We start from the raw sequence: 15271 nt of genomic DNA on the forward strand, positions 1-15271 counted from the left end.
AAAGACAAATACCGTATGCTAACACATATATATGGAATTTAAGGGAAAAAAATGTCATGAAGAACCTAGGGGTAAGATAGGAATAAAGACGCAGACCTACTGGAGAACGGACTTGAGGATATGGGGAGGGGGAAGGGTGAGTTTTGACAGGGCGAGAGAGAGTCATGGACATATACACACTAACAAACGTAGTAAGGTAGATAGCTGGGGGGAAGCAGCCGCAAGGCACAGGGATATTAGCTCGGTGCTTTGTGACAGCCTGGAAGGGTGGGATGGGGAGAGTGGGAGGGAGGGAGACGCAAGAGGGAAGACATATGGGAACATATGTATATGTATAGCTGATTCACTTTGTTATAAAGCAGAAACTAACACACCATTGTAAAGCAATTATACCCCAATAAAGATGTTTAAAAAAAAAAAAAAAAAAGTACAGTTAATTGACTAATCTACCGGATTTGCAACTAATATTCTCACATAATGCAACGACATCTATATAATGCTCATTTGAGAGTTTCATGCCACAGATAACACCACTGTACAGACTTAGTTGGGGGGGGTTATAGGGAGGGACTTGATTTTTAAAATGCTTCAATAAATTGATATAGCCACTATGGGGAACAGTATGGAGGTTCCTTAAAAAACTAAAAATAGAACTACCATATGACCCAGCAATCCCACTACTGGGCATATACCCAGAGAAAACCATAATTCAAAAAGATACATGTACCCCAGTGTTCATTGCAGCACTGTTTACAATAGCCACGACACGGAAGCAACCAAAATGTCCATCAACAGAGGAATGGATAAAGAAGATGTGGTACATATATACAATGGATTATTACTCAGCCATAAAAAAGAACAAGATTGTGCCATTTGCAGAGACTTGGATGGACCTAGAGACTGTCATACAGAGTGAAGTAAGTCAGAAAGAGAAAAACAAATATCGTATATTAAGCCGTATATGTGGAATCTAGAAAAATGTTATAGATGAACTTGTTTGCAAAGCCGAAATAGAGACACAGACGTAGAGAACAAACGTATGGATACCAAGGGGGTAAGGGTGGGGTGGGATGGATTGGGAGATTGGGACTGACATATATTCACTACTACATATAAAATAGGTAACTAATGAGAACAGACTGTATAGCACAGGGAACTCTACTCAATGCTCGGTGGTGACCTAAATGGGAAGGAGTCCAAGGAAGAGGGGATATGTGTATACGTGTGACTGATACACTTTGCTGCACAGCAGAAACTAACACAACAGTGTAATGCAACTATACGCCAATAAAAAAATTTTTTTAATGCCTCAAGTGTGCTACTTTTCATGAATATCTACTAGGAATTTCCATTGTTGTGGTTATCAATCATAGTTACAAAAGCATGTATGAAGCATACATAAAATAACAGCAGAGGGGCTTCCCTGGTGGCGCAGTGGTTGAGAGTCCGCCTGCCGATGCAGGGGACACGGGTTCGTGCCCCGGTCCGGGAAGATCCCGCATGCCGCGGAGCGGCTGGGCCCGTGAGCCATGGCCGCTGAGCCTGCGCGTCCGGAGCCTGTGCTCCGCAACGGGAGAGGCCACAACAGTGAGAGGCCCGCGTACCGCAATCAATCAATCACAACAGAAATATACCCTAGGTAAAGCCCACTGGTTTATACAGCTACATCAGTGATCTCAAAACTTTGCTGCCTCTGCTTGTCACTGGGAGGAATTAAAGTGTCTTTAAGAAGACTACAGGGACTTCCCTGGTGATGCAGTGGTTAAGAATCCGCCTGTCAATGCAGGGGACACAGGTTCGAGCCCTGATCCGGGAGGATCCCACATGCCGCAGAGCAACTAAGCCTGTGTGCCACAACTACTGAGCCTGTGCTCTAGAGCCCGCGAGCCACAACTACTGAAGCCCGCGTTCCTAGAGCCCATGCTCCAGAGCAAGAGAAGCCACCACAATGAGAAGCCCGAGCACCGCAACAAAGAGTAGCCCCCCGCTCGCCGCAACTAGAGAAAGCCCGCGCACAGCAACAAAGACCCAACACAGCCCCAAAATAAATAAAATAAATGGTTTTTTTTTTAAAAAAAAGACTACAAATTTTGAGCCTCTCCCAAAACAGTTGGATGATAAAAATACTACTATCTTCTGTCTCTGTGACTTGGGCAAGTTTTTACACCCCTCTGAACTTCAGTTTGCTGTCAGTCAGGGTGAGGAGAAAGAGCAGCATTTAGGATTCCTGTGAGAGCAAAATGAGGTAAAATGAGCTGATGTGTGTTAGTGCCTACCACGGGGCTTGGCACCGGTATGTTTTGTTTGTGTGTCTTGCATGTCCCCTGCATTGGCAGGCAGATTCTTAACCACTGTGCCACCAGGGAAGTCCCTTTGCACCAATATTCATCTTCGGTTTGTATTAGCATAAAACTCAAACTGTGAGAAAGGGGGGAAGACTTTTAGTTGACAAGAAACACAGTGTTATCTGCTTGCTCCTAAATTATGTAAACAAAGAATTCCTGTCAGAACCACAGGTGTTGTATTAGAAATGTTAATTATGAGTTGAGCATTTGGACCATTTGTAATAAATACCCTTCAAAGCTTACACTTTGAGAACCAATTCTTAGGAACTAAAAGAAATGCAAGGACAAATGTGCCTTAGAACTTACAATTAATCACCTGAGGCAGATAGAAGTAAAATACAGCAGGGGAAGAACCTAGGGATAAGACAGGAAGAAAGACACAGACCGACTAGAGAATGGACTTGAGGATATGGGGAGGGGGAAGGGTGAGCTGTGACAAAGTGAGAGAGTGGCATGGACATATATACACTACCAAACTTAAGGTAGATAGCTAGTGGGAAGCAGCCGCATAGCACAGGGAGATCAGCTCGGTGCTTTGGGATCGCCTGGAGGGGAGGGATAGGGAGGGTGGGAGGGAGGGAGATGCAAGAGGGAAGAGATATGGGAACATATGTATATGTATAACTGATTCACTTTGTTATAAAGCAGAAACTAACACACCATTGTAAAGCAATTATACTCCAATAAAGATGTAAAAAAAAAAATACAGCAGGGGACTTAGGTCTTTTGATTCTGAAAGTATTGCTCTTTCCAACTGGGGTAGCTGCGGTTGTAGAAAGATAGGTCACTGAATTCTGAGTCAGGAAACCTCAGCTTAAGGTCAACAAAGTCCAGGCACTTTCTGTAGCTGTGACCTTGCTGATGTAACTTAACCTCTACGTACCTCAGTTTCCTCATCTATAAAGGAAATGATCTTTCTTAGGGGTTTATTAAGGTTAAACGAATTAAGGTATGTGGAAGTGTTTTAAAATTTTGTAAATTAAAAAAAAGCAGTGTATCAAATTTGAAATTATATCAAAATATAAAGTTACTAAGCGACATTAATAACAAAAACACTCAGGAGGAAAAAGGTAGGAGCCTAGGCAGGTCTAGGGTTCTAAATAAAGAGCAGGATAGTCCTATCAAGTTGTTGCTGAATCAGTCTTTATGTCACTCTGTTTAGTATTCATCTCCCAGAGAGAGGGTTTACTTAGTGTGGCCAACATTAGGCGCTCTGCCTTCACCTGGATTGAGGTCCCACCAAATTGTATCTCATATAAGAGGTGTAGTTCTGCAGGGCAAAATCAGGATGCTATGGCAAGAAAAAGGGGAAATGGGTGCTGGGCAGGCATCAACAGCAAGCAGATGCCTCAAGAACAGTGCAGACGTAAGCATCCTCTGTGTGCATATAAGAATTTTATAACAGAGGCAGAAGAGAATACTTTCAAGAATCAGTAATGTCTGGGCTTCCCTGGTGACGCAGTGGCTAAGAATCCACCTGCCAATGCAGGGGACACGGGTTCAAGCCCTGATCCGGGAAGATCCCTCATGCCGTGGAGCAACTAAGCCCGTGTGCCACAACTACTGAGCCCACGTGCCACAACTACTGAAGCCCGCGTGCTTAGAGCCCGTGCTCTGCAACAAGAGAAGCCACCCAATGAGAAGCCCGCGCACCCCAACGAAGAGTAGCCCCTGCTCGCCGCAGCTAGAGAAAAGTCCGTGCGCAGCAACGAAGACCCAATGCCGCTAAAAATGAAAATAAATAAATTAAAAAAAAAAAAGAATCAGTAATGGCTAATATACTAGGAATTTTGTTTGTGAAACTTCATTCAGCTGTATGTATACCTTTGATATATGAACTTTTCAGTATGTATAGTTTACTTAAACAGCCTAACTTTTGCCATGTATAAATATTCGCAAATATATATTACATGCTGAGTTAAGAGCTGTCAGCTCATGCTGATGTGTATAACCTATTGAAATGCTCACTTTTACTTCTGTGTACATGTAGCCTTCAGCAGCTCCCATAAATAGGTCAAGATTTTCTGTGAATTCTGTTGACTGTGTTAAGATTTTATCATGATCATCTTTAAGTAAACAGAGAATATATTTCTTGACGTGGAGGACATTCCTAAAGTGGTAGTTTTGATTAGATAATTTCCTGCATCTGAGGCTGAGTTTAAAATTATTTTATGAAGACTTTAACGTGTTTCGTAGTTTTACCTCCTCAACTTGCTGCTATTTTCTTGTCTAACACACAGAATCTCACAGAGCAAAGACCTATTCCCCCCAGCCCCACAGATTTTAAGGTAAAATAGGATTAAAGAAAAGAAAGAACACGTTAGATATCCTTTGAGTTATAGGGGGGTTTTTTGAAGTATAGTTGATATACAGTGTTTTGTTAGTTTCAGGTGTCCAGGAAAGTGATTCATTTATACACACACATAGATATAGATATATTCTTTTTCAGATTCTTTTCCATTATAGGTTATTAAGATTTTGAATATTTCCCTGTGTTATACAGTTGGCCCTGGTTGTTTATGTATTTTACATATAGTAGTATGTATCTGCTAATCCCAGACTCCTAATTTGTCCCTCCCTCCCCCTTTCCCCTTTGGTAATCGTAAGTTTATTTTCTATGTCTGTGAGTCTGTTTCTGTTTTGTAAATAATTGTATCATTTTTTTAGATTCTACATATAAGTGATACCATGTGATATTTGTCTTTCTCTGACTTACTTCACTTGGTATGACAATCTCTAGGTCCATCCATGTTGCTGAAATGGCATTATTTCATTCTTTTTTATGGTTAGCAATATTTGAGTTATAGTTTTCATTCTGTTTGTAAGAAGGCTGTTTCACCACTTTGTCTGTCACCTTCTGTTTAAATGCGTGCAGCACACGTGGTGAGAACGTGTGGCCCCAGGGAGGTCTTGCAGGGAAGGTAAGAGACTCCCCAGCAACTGTAGGATGCAGATGGAGCTTTCGTCTGGCAGAACAGCTCTTTGTGTACAAGGTGTCATTAAAATACGGTTTCCATAAATGAACACCTAGTGGTGGCTCCTTTATACTGTTAAGGAAAGTGATGTGTTCTTGGTTTGTGTCCTGTAGATTCTGCCGTTCTTGCATTGCTACCAGTCTCAAGAACAATAAGTGGACCTGTCCTTACTGCCGGGCATATCTTCCTTCTGAAGGAGTTCCAGCAACTGATGTAGCCAAGAAAATGAAATCCGAGTTCCAGAAGTGCACTGAGTGTGACACCCTGGTATGTGACCCTGCCTTTGCTCATAGTTACCGGCGTAGAACTCAGAAAATTGTTGTGCAGCCAGTCATTTCACCTACGCCTTTGACCTCATCCTGCCCCGACTTTCCAAAGTTTATTGTCTCAGCCTCTCCTCTTCCTTTCCTCTGGTTCCCTATGTATGGGCTGCTGGACAGCAGTCACCTGATGCCCACCATCACCTGATTTTTCAAACCAAGGCTTTCATTGACCACCTCCATTTCCTCTCTTCCCATTACTCCCATGACCCCCTATTATGTGGCCTCCATTCCTGCTATGCTGTTGCAGCCCACCCAATGAATAGCTTTATTTTCAATTCCGGTGGCATAATTCCACCTCTACTGTTCTGGGCTTTGCAGTATTTATCTCTGTTGACCACTTCCTCCTTGTTGCAGTTCTCCTCCGTTGTTATTATGCTAGCCTGGTTAGATCATGTGAGGTCTTAGAAGCTATGACAAAGATTCTAGATTTTATCTTAAACGCAATAGTGAGTCATAGAAAAAGTATAAGCTTTTGATCAAGTTTATATATTTAAGATGTCACTCTAGCATGTGAGTGGAAAATGGTTTGGAGGGGGCAAAAGCAGGATTGGTGAAGCCAATTCAGTGGATTTTAGGATAGGTGTTAAGGAAGCTGGGTTAGGATAATAGCATTAGGTATGGAATAAGAAGTTGTTTCAAGGTGTATTCTGGAGAGGGATTGAAGGAAATTGATAATTAACTGGATGTGGAGGTGAGTGACAGTGAGGTATCAAAATGCTCCCCAAGTTTCTGAGATGAGTAGGTGAAGGTGCTAATATGGTGAGCAGATTTAGAGAAGAATCCACAAAGTTAAGTCTTAGATACATTAAATTTGAACTGCTAACAGAAGGATATTTAGGTATTACCAGTCTAGAGATCAAAAGAGAAATCGTGTACTGAAGATCTAAACTTCTCTAGAGAACCTTCCTTGATTGTTCATCTAAACTATAGCCTGTTACACTTTCTCTTAGCAGTCTGTGCTTTCTCTTCATAGCACTTATCAACATTTGTAATTATGCTTTTGTGAATTTTGAAATTTAATGTCCATTATCCATTATCTCCACAAGATTCCATGAGGGTAAGGACCATGACTGTTTTATTGACAGCTGTAAACCCAGCACTTTGAAGAGTGACCGGCACATAATAAATGCTCAATGCATTTTTGAATATTTTTGTAAGACTCAAAAATCTATTCGTGGCTGCCTGATTCTGGAATCCATGCATGGTCTTTGGAGTCAGACATCCTGGGATTAAACACTAATTCTCTCCCTTACTCTTTGTGATTTGGGGCAAGTTATTAATCTAAGTTTTTGTTTGACTCTTTTAAATTGAGGGAAAAGGTAATGCTCGTGTCACAGAGTGGTTGTAAAGGTAAACAACAAAATGTAAGTGGCTTTTAGCACTGTGGAACATAGTGAATGCTCAAAATCAATAGCTTTTCTATTCTATTTTCCTGATTACTTTTACTTTGATATTTTGCCATCATTTAAAATTCAACATGCACAAAATCAAACTCAGCATATTATTTTGTCTTCCAGTTCTTTATCCCATCTTTGGTACCTGTCAGAAACAAGAGTATTCTCTCAGTTATCCTGGGTGGAGATCCCCTTCCTTTTTCACCCCCCTGCATTTCTGATTATTCACAAGTATTTTGATCTTTCCTTTGAGGTATTTCTTGTATCTGTCTCTTCCTCTTGTCAGGAATACTGCCATTCCTTCTATAGCCATTTTCAACTCTTCTTACTGTTCACAGTCCTCCTTACCTCCCTTCCATGAGCCTGGCTTTAGTATTCCAGTCCCCAGTATCAAACGGTTTCCTCTCTGCTTGTCTTCACATCTTTTGTTTGTTTGTTTTTCCTCCATTAGATGATAAGTACCTTTAGCGCAAGCTCAGTGGCTTCTGCTCCTTCTGCCACCTCTGACAGTGGCTTTCACAGTTTTGTGTCTGGGGTAAGACGCTCTATGCATTTATCAATTCATCTGTCAAGGACATAGTCCCCAGATTGCTAATTTATATGAGGAATGTGTCTCTTTGTTGATCAAGGAATATAAAGAAGAAGAAAGAAACTTTTTTTTTTTTTTTTTTTAGTGGGACCTTCCCGGATCGGGGCACAAACCCATGTCCCCTGCATCGGCAGGCGGACTCTCAACCACTGCACCACCAGGGAAGCCCAAGAAAGAAACTTTTAACAAAAGTCATAAGGAAATGAGAGAGCACTGATGTGCAAAGTTGGATGTTAAAAGTTGTAAAACAGTCTGTTGTTTTTTTAAAAAATTATTTTATTTATTTATTTTTGGCTGTGTTGGGTCTTCATTGCTGCGCGCGGGCTTTCTCTAGTTGCAGCGAACGAGGTCTACTCTTCGTTGCGGTGCATGGGCTTCTCATTGCGGTGGTTTCTCTTGTTGTGGGACAAGGGCTGTAGGCACGCGGGCTTCAGTAGTTGTGGCACATGGGCTCTAGGGTGCAAGCTCAGCAGTTGTGGTGCATGGGCTTAGATGCTCCATGGCACGCGGGATCTTCCCAGACCCGTGTCCCCTGCATTGACAGGCGGATTCTTAACCACTGCACCACCAGGGAAGTCCCAAACAGTCTGTTTTAAGACAGATGCCTAGATCGGTCCTAGCTTTTACATCTTTTTAGATGGATAGTTATAAAGCAAGGATTTGTTCTTACTTTTCCATTTGCTTTTTTTTTTTTTTTTTAATTTATTTAGCCACCAGGGAAGCCCCCCATTTGCTTTTATTTTTGTCTTTTGTGACAGTTATAACTGTTTTCTTGACATGGTAGATTTCATGTCTGAGGTTTAACTTCCGTAGCTTGGGCAAAATGAAGCAGGGTGGGTCGGCCACCTTACAGCTGTACAGAGCTTCCTTTAGCACAAGATCTTATCAGAGTTTCTAATGACACATTTAGTAGAGTATGTGTTATTTAGCAACACATCCCTCATGGTTAGGAAATCTGAATGTATATCTGGAAGGACAAGGGCTCTTTATTCTGCCTTGATAAAAATGGACTGCAGTAGCTGTCCTTTATCTTTGCTCTTAATGGGGCCATTAAGTATACTGTATATTGTGAATTCATGTAATACTACTGGATGTATTATAAGGCCATGGTATTTATATCTTTCCCTGAAGCACAGGGTTTCTTTTTACTTACTCTGGACATCTCTAAAATCCATCTATTTATTCTTTTTACCTCTCTTTGTTTTTCTTTCTTTCTCTCTTTTTACTTTCCTTCCTTTTGCTCTTTTTCCCCTCCCTTTTTCTTCCTTACTTCCCTCTTTCCATCACCGATTTAGGTAATAGTATCCAAAAACAGTAAATTTGATTTAATATACATCTTTGCATTTTAAAAACTTATACTTTGTAGAATGACCAAATTCAAGAACTCAGCTTTTGGGTCTTCTAGTTGTAAGAAAATTTTAAAATAGTGTTTTCCTTGGGACTTCCCTGCCAGTCCAGTGGTTAAGACTCCGCGCTCCCAATGCAGGGACTGGGGGTTCAATCCCTGGTCGGGGAACAAAGATCCCACGTGCCATGTGACACGGCCAAAAAAATAACTATTTAAAACAGTGTTATTCTTGATAATGCCTTAAATTGGTTGTACTATTATCATAACTGCATCCTTTTAATCAACTGACCCCACTCTATGACTTTATTTGAAATAAGGAAAGCAATACAGCTGGGTCACAAAAGACTTCATTGACTGAAATGAGCCCCTTTTCAACAGTGAGCTTATTTTAATCTGCTTCTATATAGGTTTGCCTCAGTGAAATGAGGGCACACATAAGAACATGTCAGAAGTACATAGATAAGTATGGACCACTACAAGAACTTGGAGAGACAGCAACAAGGTTTGTTTCAGTACAATTTAGTTTAATGCTAAATTTGATATGCTTATAAAGAACTTAATGAGCCAGAAAGCGTAACATTTTTGTCCTGAAAATATGTATGTAGTTATGTTTTGGCTTCTAACCATAATACCTGTTATTGGTAATCATTTGTTACTGGGAATAATTACAAAAGAATTTTGTTCTCTCTGCTTTAAAAACTTTGTATGGGGAGAACCAACTGAACACTGGAGAGATTGTGGAAACTTCCTCAGACAAGTTTTTATGGAGGAAGATACAAAAATAGAAAACAGAACTGTTCAATTTCTGCTAGGCTTTATTTTGTGACTAATAGAGTCCTGAAGTAGATGATGGTTTAGAGGTTGTTGTCTTTACTTTTCCATCACCTCCTCTCAGTTCCCCCAGCTCATTCTCTCTCATTTTGCTGGTTTCTCTTTAGAAGGGACAAAGTGACATCTCAGTATGTATTCTAACAAGAAAGAACAGGCATGGGGCAGGCATTCTGAATCCTATACCTGTTTTCTGGGTAATCTTATATGGGGCTGGAGGAAGGATGGAGGTGGCTAGTAGGTGTAATGGATGATATTGATCATTAATTATTTTTCTTAAAAAAAAAAAGAAAGAAAGAAATCTGGGTTATTACTCTCCTGATGGGCAGAAGAATTAAAAAGTTTGGCATCTGCCTCTGCTAAAGAAATAAAGAAATGATTTGTGTTCTCCTGCATAGGGATGATGGTTTTGAAACCATTAAATCTTCTTATGAACGCAGCCAATCAAAGAGGTATTCAGGATAATTTCTTCTTTTCTCCTGAAGATAAATGTTAGTTCTGCTTATTTTAAGAAAATGCATGTATAGCCTAGGGATAGATACCCAATATTTTGTAATAACCTATAAGGGAAAAGAATCTGAAAAAGAATATATATGTATGAGATATATATAACCGAATCACGGTGCTGTGCACCTGAAACTAACACAACATTGTAAATCAACTGTACTTAGATAAAAATGTTTTAAAAAAGAAAATATACTACTCAAAATGTAACTTAAATTTCCTAACCCAAAAGTCTAAATGATCACCCCATTCCTGTCGTTTTACTAGAGATTACTTTGCAAATGTACTTTTTATTATAGGATTATACCATTCTGTTAAATTGTGAGTATTTTAGCTCTAGGCAGAGTATGAATTCTGTATGGTTTGATTGTAAGGTTGATAGGCTTTATGAAAATTTAAAAATATACAAAACCTAATTTAAATACTAATTTCTCTCGCTAGTTAGAATGAAATAATAAAGAATTGAAATAACAGAAAATGAGAAGGGTTGTTGATTAATCAGTATTACAGGATAGATTAATATTTGCATTTAAGATAGAAATCTTTGCTTTATGGAAGAACTTACTACATAATTCAAATTTTAAAAATTCTTATGCAGGGAGCTTGTCCAGAATACAACTCTTGGGGAACAGGAAGTTATATCTATAATGGAAAGTGAGCAAAAAATTCCAAGCCTCCCTATTGTCCCTAAGAATTTAAGGCAGCACTGTACAATGGAAACATAATGCAGAGCACATATGTGATTTTAAATTCTGTAATAGCCATACTCAGAAAAGTAAAGAGAAACAAGTGAAATTAATTTGTAATATATTTTATTTAACTGAATATAGCCAAAGTCTTATCCTTTGAACATGTAATCAATGTATAAATTATTGAGATATTTAAATTTTTTAATGTATATATAAAGCCCTCAAAATTGAGTGTGTGTTTTATACTTCCAGCATATCTCAGTTTGGACTAACCCAGTAGACACATACCGAATGACTAGTCCGTTGGACAGCACAGATGTGAGGGACAGATACTCCTAGGTGTGCATAAGGATGTAACAAGGTAGTTGCAGGCCGTTTTCCATTTTTCACTGGATGCTAATACTGTGAGTTGACACCTTTAGTTATATATGCCAGTGTTGTTAGATATGCTAGTAGGAGAACAAAGTAACACCCCATTCAGATGTTACCTGATTTAGGAAAGGGAGGAAGTAAAAGGGACAGAAGAAGTAACCTAGGCACAGCTGGGTGGTTTGTTCCTCTGTTTCTCAGTTAATGGGGTGCTCAGATTGTACTTCTCTTCCAAAGAGAATAAAGTGCTTCAAGTGCACTATAACTGATTCTCTGTCCTGCCCCTGTGAGGTTACACATTTACATTTCTCATGAGAAAAAATTTAGGCACCAAGATTATTATCAGGATTGGAAAAAGAACATCAACTCAGAAAGAATGAGGACTAGAAACTAGATCCACTTACATTCTATTTTTTTACCTCTAGTTAAGTGACTACTGTCTAATTATCAACAATTTCAGTAATGTTTGTATTCTATGTAATTTCCAGGTGTGTATGTCCATTTTGTCAGAAGGAATTGGATGAAGACAGCTTGCTGGATCATTGCATTACTCATCACAGATCAGAAAGGAGACCTGTGGTGAGGATTTGTGTTACTATACATTTCTGCGGTGTCTAAATTTGATACACATTAGAAAATGTGGAGTCCTAACCACTGAACCGCCAGGGAGTTCCCCTTAGAATTTTCATTTTTGTATAGTTGAGAGGTAAGGCAGGGTGATGATGGATACGTCATCATTTACTTAGCCATTTTGCTATTTTAGAACATTTGGATTGGTGACAATTTTTATTTGAATTCACATTCTTGTACATTTAAACTTTTCCTTCTAAAGTACTTTTTTCCTAAGAGGAAATTCCTTAGATTGATATTTCTAGGACCAAGAGTGCAAGTTTTTATTAACTCTTGCAATGTGTTCTAAATAGTTTGAGTCAATTTATACTTGTGTCAGCAATTTATGAGTAAACCGCTTTCACCTTAACCTGGCCAAGATTGTGTACATTTATTTATTTATTTAAAACAATTTTTTTTGATTTAGGAGAGTGTCTTGAATTACCCAATAAGAGAGTTTTTTACACAGTAATATCCTGTAGCATATTTCTAACTCAGAGAAAAAGGACAAAATATGATCAACAAAATCAGAGTAGAGACTATTCTTATATGGAAAGAAATTATAAAATGACGGTATGAACACAAATGTATGGACTTTTGAGTGTTGTACTTATAAGGGATAAATTATGCGTACACTTATTTTTAACTTATCCAGGCTTAAGAGATGTAAAATGATACCTTAAAGAGTTTTTTGAATTTTATTTTAGTTTTATGTTGTATATGTGTACATGTGTATATATGTGTATGTGTGTTTTTCATATATATGAGTTTGGGGTTTTTTTAATTTGTTTTAAGGTTTGTTTGTTTTTTTTCCATAAAATCCTTTCGGAAAGTGGATGAAGTTGAAATGTAAGTATATTAGATAGGTGATTGATGGAGAGATAGCTAGATAGCCCTTATGACAATCCTATGAGACAGATATGATTCTTATCCCCATTTTACAAATGATAAACTGAGGCTCAGAGAGGTTAAGTCTTACGAGCTAAGTCTCATAGCTGGTAAATAAGCAGAGCTACAGTTTGAACCCAGTAGTCTAGCTCCAGGGCACAGACACTGTGCTCTACTAGCAAGTTCAAGACAAAAGTCCTCCCCCAGCACAGTCAAAGGAATTTGTTATTTATCCTAACGGCCCAGAGGTTTGGTTCTTGGAATGGCTAGCTAAGAGCTTGATATGTGTTGGGGCAGCAGAGGAGGTTGTCATGGGCTTTTCCTGCTCAAGTTGCTCTGTGGGAGGAACTGGGCTAAGGAGGTGTTTTATGATAGGTCCCTGGGGAACCGTCCTAGAGGAAGCTTGAAGAAAGCATTAGGATGGCATAATAGTGACTACCATTTACTGAGTTCTGGGTGCCTTTTTGCCTTCTCCTAGCAACCCTATGAAGGAGATACTATCGACACAGTCTGAGCCCTGACCAGTAGTGCCCGGGGTGCTGCTCTGGCTGGAGGAACACTAGGCACACTGGACCATGGGCAGCATTACAGCATCCCTCCAGGGCGGGCCCCATATTTGTCCATCCATTGGTACTGTGTACCTGCTCCGCAGAAGTCCAGTCCACATGCCGCTCAGTTTGGCCATCAGATTGAAGGTGGCCCATGGAAACTGGGTCTTCTGTGATTTAGAGGTCATAGAGGTCACTGAAGAAAGCCGACATAAGGACAGAGATAAACCAGGAATCGTGGAATTTAGTAGTTAAAATGCCTAGGCTTCGCTGGGGCAAAGTGAGAGTAGCATGGACGTATATACACTACTGAATGTAAAATAGTTGGCTGGTGGGAAGCAGCAGCATAGCACAAGGAGATCGGCTTGGTGCTTTGCCATGACCTAGAGGGGTGGGATGCGGGGGTGGAGGGAGGCTCAAGAGGGAGGGGATATGGGGACACGTGTATGCATATGGCTGAGTCACTTTGTTGTGCAACAGAAACTAACACGGTATTGTGAAGCGATTATACTTCAATAAAGTTCTATTAAAAATAATAATAATAATTTGTATATCTGGAGTTATATACAACATATTATTAAAATTAATCCCACCTGTTTCCTTTTAGTTTTTGTAATGTGGCTACTCAAACAACAAAATTATGTGTGTGGCTTCTGTTACATTTCTATTGAACAGCAGTGCCCTGGGGCAGGGGGAGGAAAGCCTGGGCTTTGGAGGAGATAAGCTTTGGTGCAAATCGCAGAAAATCCCATTAACCTCTTTGCCTCTGTTTCATCATTTGTAAAATGGAGATGATGATAATGATGATGCCTTTTTCACAGGGTAGTAGCAAATGAGTCAGGTGGTGATGCCGGGTTACTACCATTTTTGCAGCTATATCAAATCAAGGCTAGAGCAGATTTCTCAGAGGAAGCCATGTACTCTCACAGTTGGGGAACCCAACCTGGGAGAGGTGGAGGAGGTGAAGTAAATTTTACCACAAGACCAGGATGCTATCAAGGAAGGAACAGATTGCTCAGAAAAGCCATGGTTCTGTAATACACCAGGGCTGTGTAAAAGTGGTCTCTGGAACAGAAAACCTTCAGGTTTCCTGTGTTAGTGTTTTGTGCTTAAGTGTAGAAGCTTAAGACACATGCACTCTGAAGCATCTAGTGCCACTAGAAGTCTGGAAAAACCCTGTGGTTAGAAAAAGGCTGGATGCAGATACTGTGGCAGGGCTGGGGTCATGTGCTTAGGGATCCTCTGGGGGCACGTAGGTGAAAACACCTGGTGGAACCCTTGGATGAGGAGGGCTGAGTCCAAGGCTGCTTCTGGATTGGTGTGGAAGTTAACAAGGAATTATTGCTCTTAAGGACTGAATTGCTGGGTTTGCCTTCAGATAAGATCAGTGACATCATCTGTCTTACCAGATGTAAGAAGTCTCAGGGCAGTTAGAGATTTGGGCAAATGATTCTGCCTTCCAGGTAGAATTAGATAATTCAGAGATCAAACCACAAGCAACTAATCTTTTCTTTCTGAGTTGCTGAAGCAAACAGGGGTAAGTAAGTTATGAACCTCAAGGAATTTTGACTGTTCTCAAGTGCAACCTTCAGAACAGCTCCTTTTTGTCACACAGTAATTGTATTCTGCCATGTTTTTTTCTTTTTGAAAAATTATATCTATGGAATATTGGACTCAAAAAAGGCAAATGACACACACAGCATGCTTCAGATTGAATTATGAGACCACTCGAGAGAAATTTAATATTTTATCTTATAAAGGGAAGACGTTTCAGCAATAACCACACTTTCTGGCTCTTCTCTCTTCCCAGTGTTTTCTTTCACTGGTTGGTTCTCTTTTGTGTGCGCTTCCTGCCCCCCCCC

At 39.9% G+C, this 15271-nt stretch overlaps 1 protein-coding gene across 1 annotated transcript in view; it reads left to right on the plus strand.

The window, feature by feature from the left end:
* The window catches only part of RNF125 (ring finger protein 125), a 43581-nt gene that overhangs the window by 17312 nt on the left and 10998 nt on the right, over positions 1-15271 (plus strand). Inside the window, exons 2-4 of the mRNA XM_024757946.1 lie at positions 5434-5587; positions 9382-9476; positions 11853-11943. Of these exons, the coding sequence (XP_024613714.1) occupies positions 5434-5587; positions 9382-9476; positions 11853-11943 (340 nt within the window). The remainder of the gene's footprint in view (positions 1-5433; positions 5588-9381; positions 9477-11852; positions 11944-15271) is intronic.

Source organism: Neophocaena asiaeorientalis, unplaced genomic scaffold (assembly GCF_003031525.2).
Source record: "Neophocaena asiaeorientalis asiaeorientalis breed wild unplaced genomic scaffold, Neophocaena_asiaeorientalis_V1.1 scaffold126, whole genome shotgun sequence".
NCBI lineage: Eukaryota > Metazoa > Chordata > Mammalia > Artiodactyla > Phocoenidae > Neophocaena > Neophocaena asiaeorientalis.